This window comes from Myxine glutinosa, chromosome 1, assembly GCF_964187855.1.
Source record: "Myxine glutinosa chromosome 1, kmMyxGlut1.1, whole genome shotgun sequence".
Taxonomy (NCBI): Eukaryota; Metazoa; Chordata; class Myxini; order Myxiniformes; family Myxinidae; genus Myxine; species Myxine glutinosa.
Genome location: NC_136261.1, coordinates 409,640,637 through 409,663,075, shown reverse-complemented (window position 1 = coordinate 409,663,075; position 22,439 = coordinate 409,640,637). Strand labels below are relative to the sequence as shown.

General features: G+C 47.2%; 1 protein-coding gene across 5 annotated transcripts in view; it reads left to right on the top strand.

Annotated features, from left to right (window-relative positions):
- The window catches only part of LOC137417176 (uncharacterized), an 82,210-nt gene extending 60,150 nt beyond the window's left edge, over positions 1–22,060 (top strand). For 3 of the 5 annotated variants that reach the window (XM_078770485.1, XM_078770487.1, XM_078770488.1), the window contains 2 exons: positions 17,501–17,567; positions 18,853–22,060. In XM_078770485.1, coding sequence (XP_078626611.1) covers positions 18,889–21,099 — 2,211 coding nt within the window. In that variant the 5' untranslated portion in view covers positions 17,501–17,567; positions 18,853–18,888 and the 3' untranslated portion in view covers positions 21,100–22,060. The remainder of the gene's footprint in view (positions 1–17,500; positions 17,568–18,852) is intronic. The other 2 variants (XM_078770489.1, XM_078770486.1) reach the window with 1 other exon arrangement.
- Positions 22,061–22,439: the final 379 nt, after the last annotated feature.

Sequence of the window (22,439 nt, the reverse complement as noted above, 5' to 3'; positions counted from 1 at the left end):
TCAGTCTCACAATTTCCTCGCGTGCTTTAGTACGGAGCTCCACCAGGGTTAAGACCGAGTGTCTCAGTAACGTCCTTTCCGGCGTCACCATAGCTACGACTGGGTGGTGTCAGCAACGTCATTTCCGGCGTCACGGTCACGTGCACCAGCGTTTTGCCTCGTCCGGGGCGGGGTGTAATCGATTTGCTTTTCCATGTATAATGCCAGAGCCCGAGGCTGCGTTATCCAAAATATGATGAACGAGAACGGCACTTGGAAGAACGACCCCCGCCAGGCTAAGCAGTTTATGTTTGTATGCACTGAGAGACCAGATCTGGATTCGGACCTGAACCAAAATCGAATCGGCTTGTTCCTGTCACCGAACCGACTCATCCACCTAGTTTAGTCATAACTCATCCATAGTTTTTTAAATATCATGTTATATATCGCTTTTGGTTTGATCTCTCAATGGTGAAGAATCACTGAGGAAATTAAATAATTCTTGTAGCCGAATCCATGTCCACATCTTCACCAAAATCACATCGATTCTGCCTCGTCACACCCAACCTGTCCACCAAGTTTCGTCCGAATCTGTCCACAACTTTTTCAGATATCCTGCTGTGCATCGTTTTTGGCCCCATCTCCCAATGGTGCAGAATATTTTTTTTGCACCTCCATATCTCCGAAAGTGCTGAATAGAAAAAATTGAGACATGGCTCATTGTAAAGAACTCTCCATGTGGAATAAAATATGTTAATGATGACGTCATACGTCACGTGGTTCGGCCGCCATCTTGGAAAAACCGAAAAACTTTGCATCATCTATCTCCAAAAGTGCTGAACAGAAAAAAATTGAGACATGGCTCATTGTCAAGAACTCTCCATGTGGAATAAAATATGTTAATGATGACGTCATCAGTCGCGTGGTCGGCCGCCATCTTGGAAAAACCGAAAAACCTAGCACCTCCATATCTCCGAAAGTGCTGAATAGAAAAAATTGAGACATGGCTCATTGGAAAGAACTCTCCAGGGGGAATAAAATATGTTAATGATGACGTCATCGGTCACGTGGTTCGGCCGCCATCTTGGAAAATCCGAAAAACGTTGCACCTCTATCTCCAAAAGTGCTGAACAGAAAAAATTGAGACATGGCTCATTGTAAAGAACTCTCGATGGGGAATAAAATATGTTAATGATGACGTCATTGGTCACGTGGTTCGGCCGCCATCTTGGAAAAACCGGAAAACTTTCTATACGTAGAATCTTTCCATACGTAGAATAGCCAACTTTGCACACGTATTTGTCTTGCCCTCTAATATACTGTGCCCAAATGATGACGTCATCAGTCACATGGTTCGGCCGCCATCTTGGAAAAACTTTGCAGCTCTTTATCTCCGAAAGTACTGAACAGAAAAAATTGAGACATGGCTCATTGTAAAGAACTCTCCATGGGGAATAAAATGTATAAATGATGACGTATTCAGTCACGTGGTTCGGCCGCCATCTTGGAAAAACAGAAAAATTTGCACCTCCATATCTCTGAAAGTACTGAATAGAAAAAATTGAGACATGGCTCATTGTAAAGAACTCTGCATGGGGAATAAAATATGTTAATGATGACGTCATCAGTCACGTGGTTCGGTCGCCATCTTGGAAAAACCGAAAAACTTCGCAGTTCCATATCTCCAAAAGTGCTAAACAGAAAAAATTGAGACATGGCTCATTGTATAGAACTCTCCATGGGGAATGAATGATGTTAAGGATGACATCATCGGTCACGTGGTTCGGCCGCCATCTTGGAAAAACCGAAAATCTTTGCACCTCCATATCTCCGAAAGTGCTGAATATAAAAAATTGACATGGCTCATTGTAAAGAACCCTACATGGGGAATAAAATATGTTAATGATGACGTCATCGGTCACGTGATTCGGCCGCCATATTTGTCCTAAATGGCCGATAAAAAAGTACATTCCGGCAAGTCCTCGGTCTCTGACCGATTTTTCATTTGTCTGTCTGTTTGTCTGTCTGTTTGCAGCACTGCGTCCACACCGTTGCACGGAGAATCGCCAAACTTTGCACACATATTGGTCTTGCCCTGGAATAGACTGTGCCCAATTGATGACGTCATCGGTGACGTGGTTCGGCCGCCATCTTGGAAAAACCGAAAAAATTTGCACTTCTATATCTCCGAAAGTACTGAACAGAAAAAATTGAGACATGGCTCATTGTAAAGAACTCTCCATGGGGAATAAAATATGTTAATGATGACATCATCAGTCACGTGGTCGGCCGCCATCTTGGAAAAACGGCAAAACTTTGCACCACGAAATCTCCAAAAGTGCTGAACAGAAAAAATTGAGACATGGCTCATTGTAAAGAACTCTCCATGCGGAATAAAATATGTTAATGATGACGTCATATGTCACGTGGTCGGCCGCCATCTTGGAAAAACGGCAAAACTTTGCACCGCTATATCTCCAAAAGTGCTGAACAGAAAAAATTGAGACATGGCTCATTGTAATGAACTCTCCATGGGGAATAAAATATGTTAATGATGACGTCACCGGTCACGTGGTCGGCTGCCATCTTGGAAAAACGGCAAAACTTTGCAGCACGAAATCTCCAAAAGTGCTGAACAGAAAAAATTGAGACATGGCTCATTGTAAAGAACTCTCCATGGGGAATAAAATATGTTAATGATGATGTCATATGTCACGTGGTCGGCCGCCATCTTGGAAAAACGGCAAAACTTTGCACCACTATATCTCCAAAAGTGCTGAACAGAAAAAATTGAGACATGGCTCATTGTAAAGAACTCTCCATGGGGAATAAAATATGTTAATGATGACGTCATCGGTCACGTGGTTCGGTCGCCATATTTGTCCTAAATGGCCAATAAAAAAGTACATTCCGGCAAGTCCTCGGTCTCTGACCGATTTTTCATCTGTCTGTTTGTCTGTTTGTCTGTTTGTCTGTTTGCAGCACTGCGTCTACACCATTGCACGGAGAATCGCCAAACTTTGCACACATATTCGTCTTGCCCTGGAATAGACTGTGCCCAATTGATGACGTCATCGGTCACGTGGTTCGGCCGCCATCTTGGAAAAACGGCAAAAAGTTGCACCACGATATCTCCGAAAGTACTCAACAGAAAAAATTGAGACATGGCGCATTGTAAAGAACTCTCCATGGGGCATAAAATATGTTAATGATGACGTCATCGGACACGTAGTTCGGCCGCCATCTTGGAAAAACCGAAAAACTTTGTACCTCTTTCCCTCCGAAAGTACACAACAGAAAAAATTGAGACATGGCTCATTGTAAAGAACTCTCCATGGGGAATAAAATATGTTAATGATGACGTCATCGGTCACGTGGTTCGGTCGCCATCTTGGAAAAAACGAAAAACTTTGCACCTCCACATCTCTAAAAGTCCTGAATAGAAAAAATTGAGACATGGCTCATTGTAAATAACTCTCCACGGGGAATAAAATATGTTAATGATGACCTCATCGGTCACATGGTTCGGCCGCCATATTTGTCCTAAATGGCCGATAAAAAGTACATTCCGGCAAGTCCTCGGTCTCTGACCGATTTTTCATCTGTCTGTCTGTCTGTTTGCAGCACTGCGTCTACACCGTTGCACGTAGAATCGCCAAACTTTGCACACATATTGGTCTTGCCCTGGAATAGACTGTGCCCAATTGATGACGTCATCGGTGACGTGGTTCGGCCGCCATCTTGGAAAAACCGAAAAAATTTGCACCTCTATATCTCCGAAAGTACTGAACAGAAAAAATTGAGACATGGCTCATTGTAAAGAACTCTCCATGGGGAATAAAATATGTTAATGATGACGTCATATGTCACGTGGTCGGCCAGCATCTTGGAAAAACGGCAAAATTTTGCACCACTATATCTCCAAAAGTGCTGAACAGAAAAAATTGAGACATGGCTCATTGTAAAGAACTCTCCATGGGGAATAAAATATGTTAATGATGACGTCATCAGTCACGTGGTCGGCCGCCATCTTGGAAAAACGGCAAAACTTTGCACCACGAAATCTCCAAAAGTGCTGAACAGAAAAAATTGAGACATGGCTCATTGTAAAGAACTCTCCATGGGGAATAAAATTTGTTAATGATGACGTCATATGTCACGTGGTTCGGCCGCCATCTTGGAAAAACCGAAAAACTTAGCACCTCTATGTGTCCAAAAGTGCTGAATAGAAAAAATTGAGACATGCCTCATTGTAAAGAACTCTCCATGGGGAATAAAATATGTTAATGATGAGGTCATCGGTCACGTGGTTCAGCCGCCATCTTGGAAAAAACAAAAAACCTTGCACCTCGATATCTCCAAAAGTGCTGAATAGACAAAAATTGAGACATGGCTCATTGTAAAGAACTCTCCATGGGGAATAAAATATGTTAATGATGACGTCATCGGTCACGTGATTCGGCCGCCATCTTGGAAAAACCGAATAAACTAGCACCTCCATATCTCCGAAAGTGCTGAATAGAAAAAATTGAGACATGGCTCATTGTAAAGAACTCTCCATGGGGAATAAAATATGTTAATGATGACGTCATCGGTCACGTCGTTCGGTCGCCGTCTTGGAAAAACCGAAAAACTTTGCACCTCCACATCTCCAAAAGTCCTGAATAGAAAAAATTGAGACATGGCTCATTGTGAAGAACTCTCCATGGGGAATAAAATATGTTAATGATGACGTCATCGGTCACGTGGTTCGGCCACCATATTTGTCCTAAATGGCCGATAAAAAAGTACATTCCGGCAAGTCCTCAGTCTCTGACCGATTTTTCATCTGTATGTCTGTTTGTCTGTTAGTCCACAAAATTCCAGACAAAGCTTGTAGTAGTGGTAGTTGTAGTGGTAGTGGTGATAACAGAAATTGTTATATAGAACTGAACTTATATTGTTATTATATGCAGAAAATAACTTCATTTCTATATGCCCTGCAGTGGACAGGTTAATTGGTTTATGCACTGAAGGGGTCACCCTGGTGTGCACTGCTGTGTTCTGCCTCACTGAGTTGTTCAGGTATGATGTACTCAGCACAAGCTTCCGGTCGGCCCAGAGGTGGGGGTGCGGGGCCTATCACGGAACGTCAAAACAAGCGGCCTGCCGGGGCCGCCCAAAAGTCGGGCGTGAGGGGCGCGTCCACTAATGGAACGCCTCTCGCTTCCCAGATCGAGGGCCACGTGGTCAGGAGAACCTCGTCCCTTCCGGTCACACTTTGCCTATCGGCCGGCCTCGAAGACCGAAATTGTGACGGTGTCACCCGAAAAATTTGAAATTACGAAATTTGAAAAAATTTGAAAAAAAAAATTACGGAATTTCAAGTGGCCCAATATCTGAAAATGTTCGCAACATATTAATGTACATTTGTGCCAAATTTGGTGCTTGTATCACAAAATGCACAATTCTTTTGAATATTTGGGCTAAGCCGCCCCACTATTAGCTACACAATACCGAAAATTCGGTGCAAAATGAAATGAAAAAAAAAAATGGAAAAACCCCCCAAAAAAACAAATGAAAAATGAAAAATCGAGCTCCATGGGGCTAGACACATGACATTGGCCTAACCAAATATCGAAACCCCTGTCAGATTCCACCAAACCCCTCGGAGAAGATGTATCTTGAACTCGATTACTCCCTAAAAATACATCTTTTTCGGACGTGGCTCCGCCCACAATGGGCGCAATCCGCCCACTCTTCACAGGACACAACGAGATCATGATATCACCCTCCCACTCAAGTTTCATCAAGATCGGATGATGTTATCGGGTAGTTATGCTGCGGACAGACAGACACACATACAGACACACACACAGACAGACGCACACACATGACGAATATAGTGGTCACTTGATAACTCGTGAACCAATTATAATACAGCAAACGTATATGGTTATGTCGTTATGTCGCCATGTTTGTCGCCATGTTTATATGCGACGAAAACGTCTTCTTCTTCTTCAACTAAAATTACCACCCTCTTAATTAATCCTCTTAATTGCGTTAAGACTGCTGAGACCCCTCAGACCTTTGACGACCCATTAATTCCCCCAAGACCCTTCAGACCACCAAGACCCCTGAAGACCCATAACACCACAAAGACCCAAAAATACCCTTCAAGGCCCCGAGGCTCAAAAAGACCCTGAATAACCAAAAACCCAAAAGACCCCGAAGACCCAAAAGACCCAAAAGACCCAAAAGACCCCGAAGACCCAAAAGACCCCGAAGACCCAAAACACCCCGAAGACCCAAAATACCCCGAAGACCTAAAACACCCCAGAGACCCAAAACACCCTGAAGACCTAAAACACCTCAAAGGCCCAGAGGATCCAAAAGTCCCTGAACCCCAAAACACCATGAAGACCCAAAAGACACCGAAATGGTCAAAGATGCCTGCCCCTCTGAAACGTGTGGTGAGGTGCGCGGAGAGCTCCGAGTCACGCTAGTTCAATCAATCAAACAATCAATGATTTCAAAGATATGAAATGATATAACTCGTGAAAAATTTTAACTGGATGAGGATAATTTGAAAAACAAGTGAAAGGATTTCAAGGACTATTTGAACTTGCACCCTGTTTTGACCTCGGTGTGAAGAATCTTCCATAGAGGTAACTGTGGTTTATAATGAACAGGTGAAGATCTGCAGTGCATTCAGAAAGTATTCAGACCCCTTCACTTTTTCACATTTTGTTATGTTGCAGCCTTATGCTGAAATCGTTTAAATTCATTTTTTCCCTCATCAATCTACACTCAATACCCCATAATGACAAAGAGAAAACAGGATTTTAGAAAGTTTTGCAAAGTTTGAGATTGTTTCTGACAAAAGGGGCAATAACACCTATTAGAGCCAAGGGTGTACTTACTTTTTCCACATGCGAAAGTTGCGTTTATGTTTATTTAAATTATACAATGGACTACAAAATGTAAATGTTTCATGATATTTGTTATATTATATCACCTTTATCTATCAATATTTTTGAAATGAAATCAAATAACTGTATGTTGAAATATGTTGAAAAAGTCAAAACTTTACATGGGGTGCACTTACTTTTTCACGTGACTAAGTATTCAGACCCTTTGCGATGACACTTCAAATTCAGCTGAGGTGCCTCCCATTTCTTTTGACCATCTTTGAGATGTTTATACACCTTGATTGGAGTCCACCTGTGGTAAATTCAATTGATTGGACATGATTTGGAAAGGCACACACCTGTCTATATAAGGTATATCTCACAGTCTGAGAGTCCTTTTGGTGATTTTTTGAAAACTCCAAGCGGGCTTTCATGTGTCTTTCACTGAGGAGAGGCTTCCGTCTGGCCACTCTGCCATAAAGCCCAGATCGGTGGAGTGTTGCAGTGATGGTTGTCCTTCTGGAAGTTTCTCCCATCTCCACACAGGATCTCTGGAGCTCAGCCAGAGTGACCATCGGGCTCTTGGTCACCTCTCTTACCAAGCCCCTTCTCCCCCGATTGCTTAGTTTGGCCGGGCGGCCAGCTCGAGGAAGAGTCCTGGTTGTTCCAAACTTCTTCCATTGAAGAATTATGGAGGCCACTGTGCTCTTGGGAACCTTCAATGCAGCAGAAAAATTTTTTGTAGGCCTCCCCATATCTGTGCCTCGACACAATCCTGTCTCCGAGCTCTGCAGGCAGTTCCTTGGACCTCATGGCTTGGTGTTTGCTCTGATATGCATTGTCAGCTGTGAAACCTCATATAGACAGGTGTGTGCCTGTCCAAATCAGGTCCAATCAATTGAATTTACCACAGGTGGACTCCAATCAAGGTGTAGAAACATCACAAAGATGATCAAGAGAAATGGGAGCCACCTGAGCTAAATTTCAAGTGTCATAACTAAGGGTCTGAATACTTATGTAAATGTGATATTTCAGTTTTTTATTTTTCATAAATTTGCAAAACTTTCTAAAATCCTGTTTTCTCTTTGTCATTATGGGGTATTGAGTGCAGATTGATGAGGGAAAAAATTCATTTAAACGCTTTCAGCATAAGGCTACAAAATAACAAAATGTGAAAAAGTGAAGGGGTCTGAATACTTTCTGATTGCACTGTACAACAGGTAGAAAATACAGAGAGAAAGGGAACAAGGGAGATTAAACAATATGAAGATGAATATTTAAAATACCAAAATAAATTCAGAGTTTGAAACAAAGTCTTTAATAATTGTTAAAACTATAAACCTGAGTGAAAGGGATTATCTTCTTCGACTGCTCTGAAAACTTAAAACCTTCCAAGATCTTCATCTTAATCCTCCCACAACATCACCATTTTGGAGATTGTAACTTTTGTGTCCTGTAACCCTCTGTGTCTGAACTGAGATGTTTTGTCCCTGATCTACACATAATGTCAAAGTGGAATGGGTTTTTTTTTTGAGAAGTTTTTACAAAATAATTAAACTGAAATATAGAAATATCTAATTTAGACAAGTATTCAACCCCTCGAGTCAACACTTCATCGAAGCACCTTTGGCAATGATTACAGCTTCGAGTCTTCTTGGGTATGTCTGTATCCGTTTTGCACATCTGGATTTGCCGAGTTTTTCCCATTCTCCCTTGCAGATTAGCTCAAGCTCTATCAAGTTGGATGGAGAGTGTCGGTGAACAGCAATCTTCAAGTCTTTCCATACATTCACAATGGGATTGAAGTCTGGGCTTTGGCTGAGCCACTCAAAGACATTCACGTTCTTCTTCTGAAGCCATTCCAGAGTTGCTTTGGCTGTATGCTTGGGGTCATTGGCCTGGAGGAAAATAAATCTTCACCACAGTCTACAGTGTTTTGCACTCTGAAGCAGGTTCTCCTCAAGGATTTGCCTGTAGTTGGCTCCATTCATTGTCCTCATTTCAAGTCCCTGCCTCTGAAAAACATCCCCATAATATGATGCTGCCAACACCATGTTTCATGGTAGGGATGGCGTTAGATGGGTCATGAGCAGTGCTCAGTTCCCACCAGATACAGAACTTTGCATTCAGGTCAAATATCTCAATTTTTGCCAAATCAGACCACATAATTTTTCCCTCATGCTCTCTGTCTTTCACGTTCCTTTTTGCAAACTCCACGCATGCTGTGATGTGCTTTTTTCTCAGGAGTGGCTTCTGTCTGGCCACTCTCCCATAAAGCCTAGATGTGTGAAGTGCTACAGAGACTGTTGTCCTTCCAGCACGTTCTCCCATTTCAGCCAAGGAACTCTATAGTTCTGTCAGAGTGGTCAATAAGTTCATGGTCACCTGCCTGACCAAGGTCCTTCTTGCCCGGTTGCTCAGTTTGGTCAGACGGCCAGGTCTAGAAAGAGTCTGGGTAGTTCCATATTTTTTCCATTTCCTCATGATGGAGCTCAATGTGCTCTTGGGAACTTTCAACACTCGAGAAATTGTTTTATACCCTTCCCCAGATATATACCTCCCCACAATTATATTCTGTTGGAAAGTAAATCTTCACCACAGTCTAAGGTCTTTTGCACTCAGAAGCAGATTCTCCTCAAGGATTTTCCTGTATTTGACTCCATTCATTGTTTTCTCGACTACTCTTACAAGTTTCCCAGTCACTGCCACTGAAGAACATCTCCATAACATGATGCTGCCACCACCATGCTTCACAATAGGGATGCTTCACGGTTCTACAGATAGTTCCTTGGACTTCATAGTGGATTTTCTGCTCTGACATGCACTGTCAACTGTGGGGCCTTATACTGTATAGAAAGGTGTGTTTCTTTCTAGTTATTGTCCAATCAATTGAATTGGCCACAGGTGGACTCCAATCAAGTTGTAGAGACATCTTAAGGATGATCAAAGGAAATTGGATGCACCTGAGCTCAATTTGGAGTATCATAGCAAAGCGGTTGAATACTGTCGCCTGGCAATTAAAATTTTTCCAAGGAACGGATAGCCGAACAAGCTGTTACTCCGAAGCGTTCAGTTCAAAAATATGGTGGAGCTAATACATGCGGGGGAGGGGTTGGGGGGGGAGGTGAGGTAAAGGGAGGAGGAGGAGGAGGATGCTGAAGAGCACTTACCTGCACGGATCCCACCGGCAGTCCTCAAACCTGCAGAAAATAAACTCAAACCGAGGCGAGATTAAAATGTACAAAAATACCGGCTTTATTAAAAGAAATGCCGGTAATACAAAATAAAACACCGTCAAATAAATTCCTAAATTGGGACGTCCCCACAACAGACTTGAAACATGGACACAGGGAAAGATAATTGAAAATAATGTGTGTGAGTGCACTTAACTCTGATCACTGGTGGGGTCTCGTCAGGGGTCGTCAAAATTTTCTGGGGCGTTGGCGGGAACCGCCCGGTCGTTGTCGCGTACTGCCCGCCCGTGTAGCAGGTCTCACTATGCGTCCCGAGCGGCAGGTGTGCAGCTTGCTCGTCCAGCCACGCCGGTAAAACCCAACTCTCCGTCCACAGCTCTTCCGCCTCACAACCAACAACAAGTCTCGGAATGTGGACGCTCGTGATGAAGCCTCCCCGTGCGTCCGTTCACTCCTGTCCTCGTCACGCTGCAGCAAACAAGCAACGCTCGTTTGCGCTTGGAAAACCACAGCTCTTCCTCCTTACGATTACCAGCAAGATCTCCCAACCACGGTCGTTCATGATCGTGTCAAAATCAGAAGGGACAAGAGCGGCAATAACGACTGTTTTCTATTATCACCAGAACGACAAGGCACAAGCTACCAGAGAAGGGAGAGAAGTGAAACGGAGCACGAATCTCTGCTGGAGCACCCTTTTATCACCCAGGCTCTGACGTCGTCTTCACCCTAATTCAACCCGTCCATGCCAACTTGCCCGCTCCAGAACGTTCTCGCTGACGTCATCCTTCCACCAATCCCTGAGTGCCTCACACTCCCTCTAACCAATCACTGCTCTTGGGGGCGTGACCCCACAGTCCTGCCTGCTCTGTGCACCTCCCAAGTCGGTGTTGTCAGCGGTAGGGCTCAATGTACTGGCTTCCGGTAGTTTATTATGAATGCGTGTTTAAATGTGGGATTCTATCTCTACGTGTCTATGGTGCGGTGCCAAAAGAGACAAAGGAATAGATACAGAAGTAATGACGTCCAAGGGATATTTTACCCAAAATCCCTGAGCTAATTAGCACAAGAGCCACCCTTCGTATGGCCACACGTCGCACTTAATCCGAACACACGACCTACCGGATCCCTACTTAGTACATGGTAGTTCTTCTTGTACGAAAATCGGAGCACACTAATCTATGCAAATCTACCTGAACTAAAGTATCCCTACCCCCACAAACGTAACAATACTTATTGACTCAAGACATTTCAGGTTTCCATTTGTAATTAGTTTGTTAAAATGTCCAAAAAAAAAATTCCACTGAAACATAACAGGGAATTATGTGTAGACCAGTGAAAAAAACTCAATTCAATCCATTTTACATTCGAGCTGGAACACAACAAAATGTGAAAAAGTCAAGGGGTGTGAATACGTCCTGAAGGCACTGTATACCGTACTCATCGATATCAAGTAAATTGCATGAAAATTGCCGATTTGTGACCTTGTCCTATGACCTTTTTACCTCACAAACAATAGGCTTCCAGCTTGTGACTACTTTCATTATTTGTTTAGATTTCATGAAGATCAGAGGAAAATTGTGACCTGTAGGAGATTGATGTACAGACAGAATAACAGACCAGACCAAGCAATATACAATTCTTGAGAATCTTCAATTTCGAATGGAACAAACAAACAGAATAAGCGTATTATTTGTACTAGGGCATGCCCGTACTATATATAAGCGATGGAACAATATTATTATTTACTTTTAACATTGTTCAAAACAAACCGGAACAGAAACATTAGTAATGGGAATAAAGGGTAAGGGGAGGACAGAGTTGGGGTAGGGGTAAAGGGTTGGGAGAAAGAGGTTGAGGCAATGGGAGGAGGGGTTGAGGATGAAGGAGCTGGGCTCCAACGCGAGTTGAAAGAATTGACGCGACCAAAGATGGAAATTCGTCCGAGTAGGTTTAATAAATGTATCACACTCGGGTACTCTGAAAAGCCCGTTTATTGGGCAGCAATATATATACACATTTTTGTCGGGAAGTTTGCCTGGCAAAAGCTATACCGGGCATGCCCGGGTATCAAGGGCGAGCCTTGGAAAGGCGAGTCTGGACCTGCCCGGACACTCTGGGCGAACCCTGGAAGGCGATAGCGGGCATGCCCGGACGCTCTGGGCGAGCCCTGGAAAGGCGATAGCGGGCATGCCCGGACGCTCTGGGCGAGCCCTGGAAAGGCGATAGCGGGCATGCCCGGACGCTCTGGGCGAGCCCTGGAAAGGCGAGAGCGGGCATGCCCGGGAAAGACGAGACCGGGCGTGCCCGGGAGGTTCGGGCATGCCCGGGAACAGTGAGTCCGGGCATGCCCGGGAGAGGCGTGTCTGGCCGTGTTCTGGCCGGTGCAAGGCATCCAGCGGTAACCGCTACACACGCCCCTCCAGAATCGACCTGCACCGGCAGGGTCAATTTAAGGGGGGTCTGGATGACCCGGCTGAAGTGACCCCTGGAGGGTCGTGGGGAGGGGTCCGACGTGGTGGTGGGTGGTCGAGCGGGGGGAACTGTGGACGGGGGGCGGCCTCGCCGCGGAGGAAGGGCCAACCGTGGTGGTCGGTCGACGTCCATGTGCGCCGGTTTGAGGCGGTCCACAGAAATCCGGTCCGGCCGGCCGCCGAAGTCTACGATGAAAGACTTGTCGCCCCGTCGCAGGACCCGGAAGGGCCCATCGTACGGCTGCCGGAGTCGCCCCCGGTGCGCGTCATGATGCACAAAGACGTACTCCGCTGTGCGAAGCGCCGGGGGGGACGTAGGACTGGGGGCCACCGTGGCGGGACGTCGGCACGGGGGCAAAGCGTCGGGCGGCCTCCTGGAGGTCCGAGCGCTGGCGAGCGGCGGACCAGGGACTGGTAGCGTCGGGCACGAATTCGCCCGGGACGCGGAGCGGCTGGCCGTAGACGAGCTCGGCGGCGGACGCCTGGAGGTCTTCCTTGGGGGCCGTGCGAAGGCCCAAAAGGACCCACGGCAGCCGGTCGGCCCAACCGTCGTCCTGAAGGCCGGCCATGAGTGCGGCCTTCATGGAGCGGTGAAACCGCTCACACAACCCATTGGCTTGGGGGTGGTAGGCCGTGGTGCGGTGCAGCGTGACCCCCAACGAACGGGCGACCGTGCCCCAAAGCTCAGACGTGAACTGTGGGCCGCGGTCGGACGAGATGTCCGCTGGTGCGCCGAAGCGCGCGACCCAGGTGGCGATGAATGCCTGCGCCACGTCGGCGGTGGTGGTGGAGGTGAGGGGCGCACGGCCTCCGGCCACCTGGTGGTCCTGTCCACCATGGTGAGCAGGTGGGTGAACCCCCGCGAGGGGGGCAGGGGACCCACCAGGTCCACGTGGACGTGGTCGAAACGCCGTTCAGGCACGGCGAAAGGTGCCAGCGGGGCCTGGGTGTGGCGGTGGACCTTGACTCGCTGGCAGGCCGTGCAGGCGTTGGCCCAGTCGCGGATGTTTCGTCGAAGGCCGTGCCAGACGAAACGCGCCGACACCAGCTTCTGAGAAGCTTTCCGGCCCGGGTGAGAAAGGCCGTGGATGGAGGCGAAGATGCGGCGCTGCCAGGAAACGGGCACGATGGGGCGAGGCTGGCCCTGGGAGACGTCGCAGAGCAGGACGGTGCCCACGAAGGGGATGTCGGCCAGGCGGAGGCCCGTGTCCGCCGCGCGGAGTGCCTGCACCGAGGCGTCGGTGGTATGGTCGGCCGCCATGAGCGCGAAGTCCACGCCGAGGTGGACCGCGTTCGCGCTGGCCCGCGAAAGGCAGTCGGCCACGGCGTTGTCTTTGCCGGCGACGTGCTGGATGTCCGTGGTGAACTCCGACACGGCGGAGAGGTGGCGCTGCTGGCGGGCCGACCACGGCTCCGTGACCTTAGCCATTGCATAGACCAACGGCTTGTGGTCGACGAAAGCCGTGAACGGGCGGCCCTCCAGGAGGTGTCGGAAATGGCGAACGGCCAGGAATAGCCCGAGCAGCTCGCGGTCGAACGTGCTGTAGTTTAACTCGTTCGGCCGGAGTTGCCGGCTGAAAAAAGCGAGTGGCTGCCAAACCCCGTCCACCCATTGCTCATGGACGGCGCCCACCGCGTAGTTGGAGGCGTCCGTAGTGAGGGTGATGGGCGCATTGAGCACCGGGTGAGCCAGCAGCGTTGCGTCGGCGAGGGCCCGTTTGGTGCTGGCGAAGGCTGCGTCCATGGCCGCGGACCAAACAATGTCATGCTTGGCCGGCTTGCCCCGGAGGGCCTCGTAAAGGGGCCGCATGAGCTGAGCAGCGCGGGGCACGAATCGGTGATAAAAATTCACCATGCCGAGGAACTCTTGGAGGGCCTTGATGGAACGGGGACACAGGAACGTGGTGATGGCCTCGACCTTGGTCGGCAGCGGCACGGCCCCGGTCTTGGTGATGGGGTGGCCCAAAAAGTCAACGGTCGTCGCGCCGAAGTGGCATTTGACCGGGTTGACAATTAAGCCGTGCTCGCTGAGGCGACCGAACAGTGTTCGGAGGTGGAGGAGGTGCTCGGCGCGGGAAGTGCTGGCGACGAGGATGTCGTCCAGATAGACGAAAAGAAACGGCAGGTCGGCCAGCACGCCGTCCATCAAGCGCTGGAACACCTGGGCCGCGTTCTCGAGGCCAAATGGCATCCGCAAAAATTCGAACAGGCCGAACAGCATGATGACGGCCGTCTTCGGGACGTCGGCCGCCCGGACAGGTACCTGGTGGTAGCCCCGTATCAGGTCAATTTTCGAAAAGATGACCTGTCCCGCCAAACGGGCGGAAAAGTCCTGAATATGCGGGATCAGGTACCTGTCGGGGGTGGTAGCGTCATTGAGACGGCGGTAGTCGCCACACGGGCGCCATCCACCCCCTGGCTTTGGCACGATGTGCAGTGGCGAGGCTGCACGATGCCGAGGTGCTCCAACGCGTCGAATTCGGCCTTCACCACGGCGAGCTTGGCTGGGTCGAGGCGGCGGGCCCTGGCGTAGACCGGCGGGCCCGTAGTGGGTATGTGGTGCTCGATCCCGTGCCGCACCGCGACGGCCGAAAACGTCGGCCGCGTGAGGGCCGGGAATTCCACGAGCAGGCGAGCGAACTCGTTCGTTGCCGGGAGGGCGCACGCCAGTTCGGTCGGCGCGGAGCTGCTCATTGTGCACGCCAGGGAGCTGAAGGTCTCGGCGTGGACAAGGCGACGTCGTTTGACGTCGACCAGCAGCCCATGCGCGCAGAGGAAGTCGGCGCCCAGCAAAGCCACGGGGACGCTGGCGGTAACAAAAGTCCATTGAAAGCGCTGGCTGCCGAAGCAGAGGGTGACGACGCATGGGCCAAAAGTGCGTATGGCTGAGCCATTAGCAGCGACCAAAGAGGGGCCGCAAACTGCGTCCAGCCTGTCGTGCTCGGGGGCGGGTATGACGCTCAGTTGTGCGCCGGTGTCGCACAGGAAACACCGCCCAGACGCTTTGTCCCGAATAAACAGCAAGTTGCCCGAGTGGCCGGCGCTCATGGCTGGGAATGAACGCCGGCCCGGCCGTTTCCCTACCTGCCGAAAGTGCACGGGGGCCGGCACGTCCGAGCCTTGTGTCCGAACCTGGCGTGGTAATAACACCACGCCCGGTCAGGTGGAGGCCCGGCTGTCGTGTCGGAAGCGGGCGGTGCAGCGTGGCGGCCGCCAGTTGCACCGGCAGTTCGGCCTCCAACCACGCAGGGCGCTCGGGCGTCGCCTCGGACGGCAGCGGGCTCCAGGTAACCGCGCCGATGTGCTGGCCCGCCGAGGAGATCTTATCGGCTTCCCTGGCGAGGGCGCGGGAATCCGTGATCAACGTGCCAGCCAGGGTGAGGCGTACCGGGTGAGGCAGCTGGCGAAGGAACAGCTCGCGGAACAGAAAATCCGGAGAGTGCTCACCGAGCAACGAGAGCATATAGTCCATGTGCTCGGACGGGCGCGTGTCGCCGATCTCGGGCAGGTCAAGCAGGCGCCGTGCGCGTGCTGCCGGTGAGAGGGCGAAAGCGTCGAGGAGGAGTGTCTTCAGCGCGTTGTATTTGTCAGCAGCCGGCGGGTACTGGAGGAGGCTCAAGGCGCGGGCCGCGGTGGCGGAACCGAGCGCCGCCACAACATGGTGGAAGCGGGTGTCGTCCACGGTGATGCCTCGCAGGGCGAACTGAGAGTCCGCCTGAGCGAACCAAACAGCCGCGTGAGCCTCCCAGAAGGTAGGCAGTTTAAGCGTCACTGCCGTATCCATGTCGGTAGGTCACCAATGAAGGAGCTGGGCTCCAACGCGAGTTGAAAGAATTGACGCGACCAAAGATGGAAATTCGTCCGAGTAGGTTTAATAAATGTATCACACTCGGGTACTCTGAAAAGCCCGTTTATCGGGCAGCAATATATATACACATTTATGTCGGGAAGTTTGCCCGGCAAAAGCTATACCGGGCATGCCCGGGTATCAAGGGCGAGCCTTGGAAAGGCGAGTCTGGACCTGCCCGGGCGTGTTTAGCTGCGGCCTGGCAAGTCGAGGCTGGGCGTGCCCGGGCGCTCTGGACGAGCACTGGAAAGGCGATAGCGGGCATGCCCGGACGCTCTGGGCGAGCCCTGGAAAGGCGATAGCGGGCATGCCCGGACGCTCTGGGCGAGCCCTGGAAAGGCGATAGCGGGCATGCCTGGACGCTCTGGGCGAGCCCTGGAAAGGCGATAGCGGGCATGCCCGGACGCTCTGGGCGAGCCCTGGAAAGGCGATAGCGGGCATGCCCGGACGCTCTGGGCGAGCCCTGGAAAGGCGAGAGCGGGCATGCCCGGGAAAGACGAGACCGGGCGTGCCCGGGAGGTTCGGGCGTGCCCGGGAACAGTGAGTCCGGGCATGCCCGGGAGAGGCGCGTCTGGCCGTGTTCTGGCCGGTGCAAGGCGATTGTGTGCATCCAGCGGTAACCGCTACAAGGACATGGAATTCAGAGGGGGTTGGGTGTAGATTCAGAGTTTTGGGAGGCAGGAGCAGGGGACTTGAATAAGAAGGGGAGAGGGGAGAACACAGAGTTGGGAGAAGAGAGTGGACAAATTGGGAGAGGAGGTTGAGGCTTTGGGGAGAGGGGATTGAAGACTTGTAGTGTGGAGGGCATGTGATGATTTGTAGTGTGGAGGGGATTGAAGACTTGTAGTGTGGAGGGCATTGGAAGACTTGTAGTGTGGAGGGCACTTGACGACTTATCGTGTGGAGGGGATTGAAGACTTGTAGTGTGCAGGGCATTTGACGACTTGTAGTCGGCTTGAGGACTTGGTCACATTTTAGACCTTTTAGACATTTGACGGCTTGAGGACCTGAGGACTTGGTCACATTTTACATGATGTGGAATTTCCACAGGTTGCTCAGTTATATTTTATTATCATACGTGCGAATTTGGGTTCTATTTCTTTCTTGTAAATGTTTCAGGTGGTGATCTTTACGCGTCGGCCTTGCTCCAAGAAAAACTTCCAAGAAAACATTTGGATACCTTCGGGTATGTTTTTTGGAATCCATAATATGCCATGGTATTTAACCCTAATTCTGCTATTTAATGGAAAGATGCCAAAAAACGTTGGTTCCAAGAATGTAGCAAAAGATTCCACAACATAAAAACTTGCATCATCACGCCCTGCAACAACAGCTGTAATGCTGAGGCTTATTGAATACGCTCAAGTTTTTTTTTTTTTCAAACTTCAAACTTTTGCAGTTGGGGGTAATAACTGATTTACCTGATGACAAAAGGAGTACTGGGATGAAAAAGGTTGGGAACCAATGCTCTAGGTCTAAGAGTCAAGGTGTCTAAGCAGTCTAAAGGGTGTAAAGTCTTCAGGAGACGAAAGGATCTTAAAGGATCTGTGGAGTCTAAAATGGTCTAAAAGGTCTAAGCAGTCGCAATTTTATGTTTCAACAGCAGTTACAGGTATAAAGGATCTACATAGTCTAATAAATCCAAAGAGCCCTCTTGAAGAACCACAAAGCATGAAAGCCTTAGCAATTCATTATGGTCATTAATTTATTTTCTGCAAGTTCAAACTCACACCATGTACATATTCAGAAGAAAGCATGGAGCAGAACGTTTCCATAAATAAGACAGAAATTAACAAAAAACAACATAAGAAGAAAAACACATATTGTTGCAGTCCCCGTGGTTTTAGTAATTTTGCTGTACAGGGTTAAAGGCCGCCAGTCGGCCATCGTTAGTCAGATTACAAAACAAAATCTTCTGCATATGTATGCTCTCATGTGTTAGCTTTTTGCCAAGTTTGAACAAAATCGGTACATGCATGTCGAGAAATGGTTGGGCCACATTTAAAAAACAAAATGGCTGACAGTTGGCCATCTTGGATCTGATCTCAAAATAAAATGACGTGCATATTTAAACCATCATTCATTTTGTGCGCCAAGTTCGAACAAGATTGGTCAATGCATTTCCTATAAATGGTTGAGGACGCTTTCAATATCGGGTTTTGTGCAGCTAAAATGGCCGCCAGTCAGCCATCTTTGATCGTATCATAAAACAAAATGACGTGCTTTTGTATACCAGCATGTATTGTCTTTGTGCCAAGTGTGATCAAATTTCAACACTTACCTTAAACATATTGTGAACACTTAAAGAATGTCAACACTTACCCCTCTGCCCCCTTCCCTCCCCTGCCCCTCCCAACTGGCAACAACACGTGGATAATGCATGTTTTTTTTATTATTCCCCATTTGGCACATTCATCTCTTGTGGTGTGATATTATTATACACTGTTTTTTCTTCTTTTCTTTTTTTGCAGGTGTTTGGCATCAAATTTGAGCATCAACCAAGAAAAATGTCAACGAATTATGCAGTAAATGCAACGACAACAAGAACAATAAAGGAAACAACAACAATAATGGTGGCATCATTCCAAACTGTTGTGTCACCTTCTGATGGAGAAAGCAGAAATGCAGCAGAAAAACAACGAGTTTTGTCTTCAGAAGGAGCAGAAAAAGAAAAGGTTAAAAGTGAAAATACAACATCAGAAACTCATGAAGATAAACAAACAGCAACAACAACAATGACAACAACAGGAACAAAAGAACCAATGATAGAAAGTAAAGATACAGGATCAGAAAATCATGAAAAGAAACAACCAACAACAGCAGCAACAACAGGAAGAAAAGAAACAAAAATAGAAAGCGAAGATATAACATCAGAAATATGTGAAAAGAAACAAACAGCAATTGATATTGGAGCAGCAGGCAATGCCAATGAAAGTGGAAGAAACCAGGGGGTGCAAAGCAATAATTCAGTGAAGAATTGTGATGGTGGAAAAGAAGAACGGTCAACAAGAAAAGTTCCACAGAAAGAATTTCCCAAAACTATGAAAACAGGACCTGGAATTTTTTGCAAAGAAGACAGATTGATAGAAAAGGGACCACCGTCAGTCTACAGGATTCCATTAACTGAAATAGGTCACAATCGACATAGATTTGGTGACATTGTGAATAAAAGGTCAAACAAAACCATAATGATCGTTGGAGCGACAGGATCAGGAAAAACAACTCTTATCAATGCCATGATCAACCACATCCTGAAGGTAGAGAGGAAAGATGATTTCCGTTTCAAATTGGTCGCTGAAACAACAAACAAAAGCCAGGCACACAGTCAAACGTCTGAAATAATCGCTTATGAAATCATTCATCATGAAGGATTTGCCATTCCGTTCTCTCTCACCATAATCGACACACCGGGATTTGGAGACACACGTGGAATGGAACGAGACAAGGAGATCGTGGAGCAGATGAGAACGTTTTTTTCCCAAGCAGGAGGGATAGATCAGATTGATTGCATTTGCTTTGTTGTACAAGCAGCATTAGCACGTCTCACACTGACCCAGAATTACATCTTCAACTCTATACTTTCCATTTTTGGAAAAGACATAGAAGAAAACATTCAAATCCTTGTGACGTTTGCAGATGGACAAGCTCCGCCAGTTTTGACAGCGATAGAAGAAGCTGATGTACCTTGTTCCAAAACAAAAGGAAACCACCCTGTTCATTTCAAATTCAATAACTCGGCTGTGTTTGCTAAATGTTCCGAGAACACAAATGATGATGGAGGAAGTGACAGTGATGCCGACGAGTTTGATGAAATGTTCTGGAAGATGGGAACAAAGAGCATGGAAAAGTATTTCACTGCTTTGGGAAAAATGAAGACCAAGAGCCTGACCTTGACGAAGGAAGTTCTTAAGGAGCGAAAACGCCTAGAAACTGCCTTGGAAGGTTTACAACCACAAATCAATGCAGGGTTAGTGAAATTAGAAGAAATTCGGAAAACAACTGCAGCTCTAGAACAACACAAGACTCTTATGGATGCAAACAAAGACTTCGAGTTCGAAGTAGAAATCACTGTTCCAGAACAAGAGATAGCGAAAGGGTTTATAACCAACTGCCAGCAGTGTCACTTTACCTGTCACGACCCTTGTGCATATGGAAATGATAAAGATAAGTATAAATGCTCAGCCATGACAAATGGGAAATGCATAGTTTGTCCTGGAAAATGTGTTTGGGATGATCACTTCAACCAAAAATATAAATGGAAATACGTCACTAAAAAGGAGAAAAAAACGTATGGAGAATTGAAGAAGAAGTACGAGGAAGCACTCGGAGAGAAAATGACAACAGAGAAGATGTTTCAACAGCTTCAAATGGAGTTTGATGTTTGTGAACAGAAAGTGCTGGACCTTGTTGAAGAAACTTCTCAGTGCCTTAAACGGCTGAACAAAATTGCTTTGAGACCCAACCCATTGCAAACTCCAGAGTACATCGACCTGCTCATTGAGGGTGAGAAACAAGAAGCAAAAGCAGGATTCAAGGAGAGAATCAAATCATTGAATGGCTTAAGGGAATGTGCAGTTATAATTGCCAAAATTGCCAACAACGAACCACTACTTCCAAGAGAAAAAGTACAGCACACCCGTACTCAAAAGTTTCTGAACGCAGTGAGAAGTGGCAAGAAGAAGCTTGTGTCAGCTGGTAAAGGGCTCTTCATGAACTAAGTGGTCTCCTCCAGTGTCAAACCCCTCTAACCTCTCCCAAAGCACTCCAGATTGATGGATGTCCTGATCAAGGTGCAGGGTGTCTATAGAGCAATGGGAAAAGAGGGTTTTAAATAATCCATGTATCATGTACAAATTAACTAATCAAGGATGGAGGAGGAAATTAACCAGAGAGTGGAGAAGAGATTCAAGATGGAAAAATGAGGATCATTTACTCAGGAAGCTCCACGTCAATTCTGGAGATGGCAGGTTTTAAAATTAAATGAAACATATAATCAATGATTTAGAAGATATTAAATTATATAACTCGTGAAAATTTTAACTGGATGAGGATAATTTGAAAAAAGCAAGTGAGAATTTCAAGGACTATTTGAACTCACACCCTGTTTAGACCTGAGAGAGAAGAACCTTCCAAATAGGGACGTGTGGTTTATAATCAACAGGTGAAGATCTAGATCTGCAACAGGTAGAAAATACAGAGAGAAAGGAAACAACGGAGATTAAACAACAAGAAGATGAATATTTAAAATTCCAAAATTAGTTCGCAGAGTTTGAACCAAAGTTCTTAATAATTGTTAAAATGATAAACTTGAGTGAAAGTGGATTTATCTTCATCGACTGCTCTGAAAACTGAAAACCTTCCAAGATCTTCATCTTCATCTTCCCACTGTGTCTGTATCTGGATTAATTAAAGCATCGTTTTATTAATTTGTCATAATAGGTTTGGTGATGGGAATGTCGGGAAATATAATCAATTTATCCCAAGTTTAATCAATAATTTCTTCCTTTATATTCAATCACCTACAATCTCATCATTCATTTGTTCTTCACTTCACTCATGTTAAATTACTAAATATTCACATTTACAACAATATATATCGTGATGTATTCGGAATCGTGAGATTTGGTTGTTATTTTACATTTGTTACTTTTCTGGACTTTAATAAACATTTAAAATATTTTCCTTCGCCTCCCTTGTTTGTCTATCTGTGTAATCACCACAACTCAATATAAACAAGAAAACACATTGGGGAATGGGGAGAAGGGAAGAGGAACAAGTGAAGAGGGGGCAGCTATAGAGGAAAGGGTAGAAATGAGAAGGGGAATGATGAAGGAAAGAGGAATATGGGGAAGAAGCACAGCGCCCTTCACATCAGGATTACAGACTCCTCTGTTTCCACTCTGTTTTGATTTTGCTCCCGCTGCTATATCAACCATTCAACCTGACCAAGCTTTTCCAATCCTCGCACATTCCAAGTGACCCCCTCCTGATTAAACTTCCAAAAGTTAGGTTTGGTGTCCATCTTTTTTGTTCATTTTTTCTACCGTTTGAGGGAATG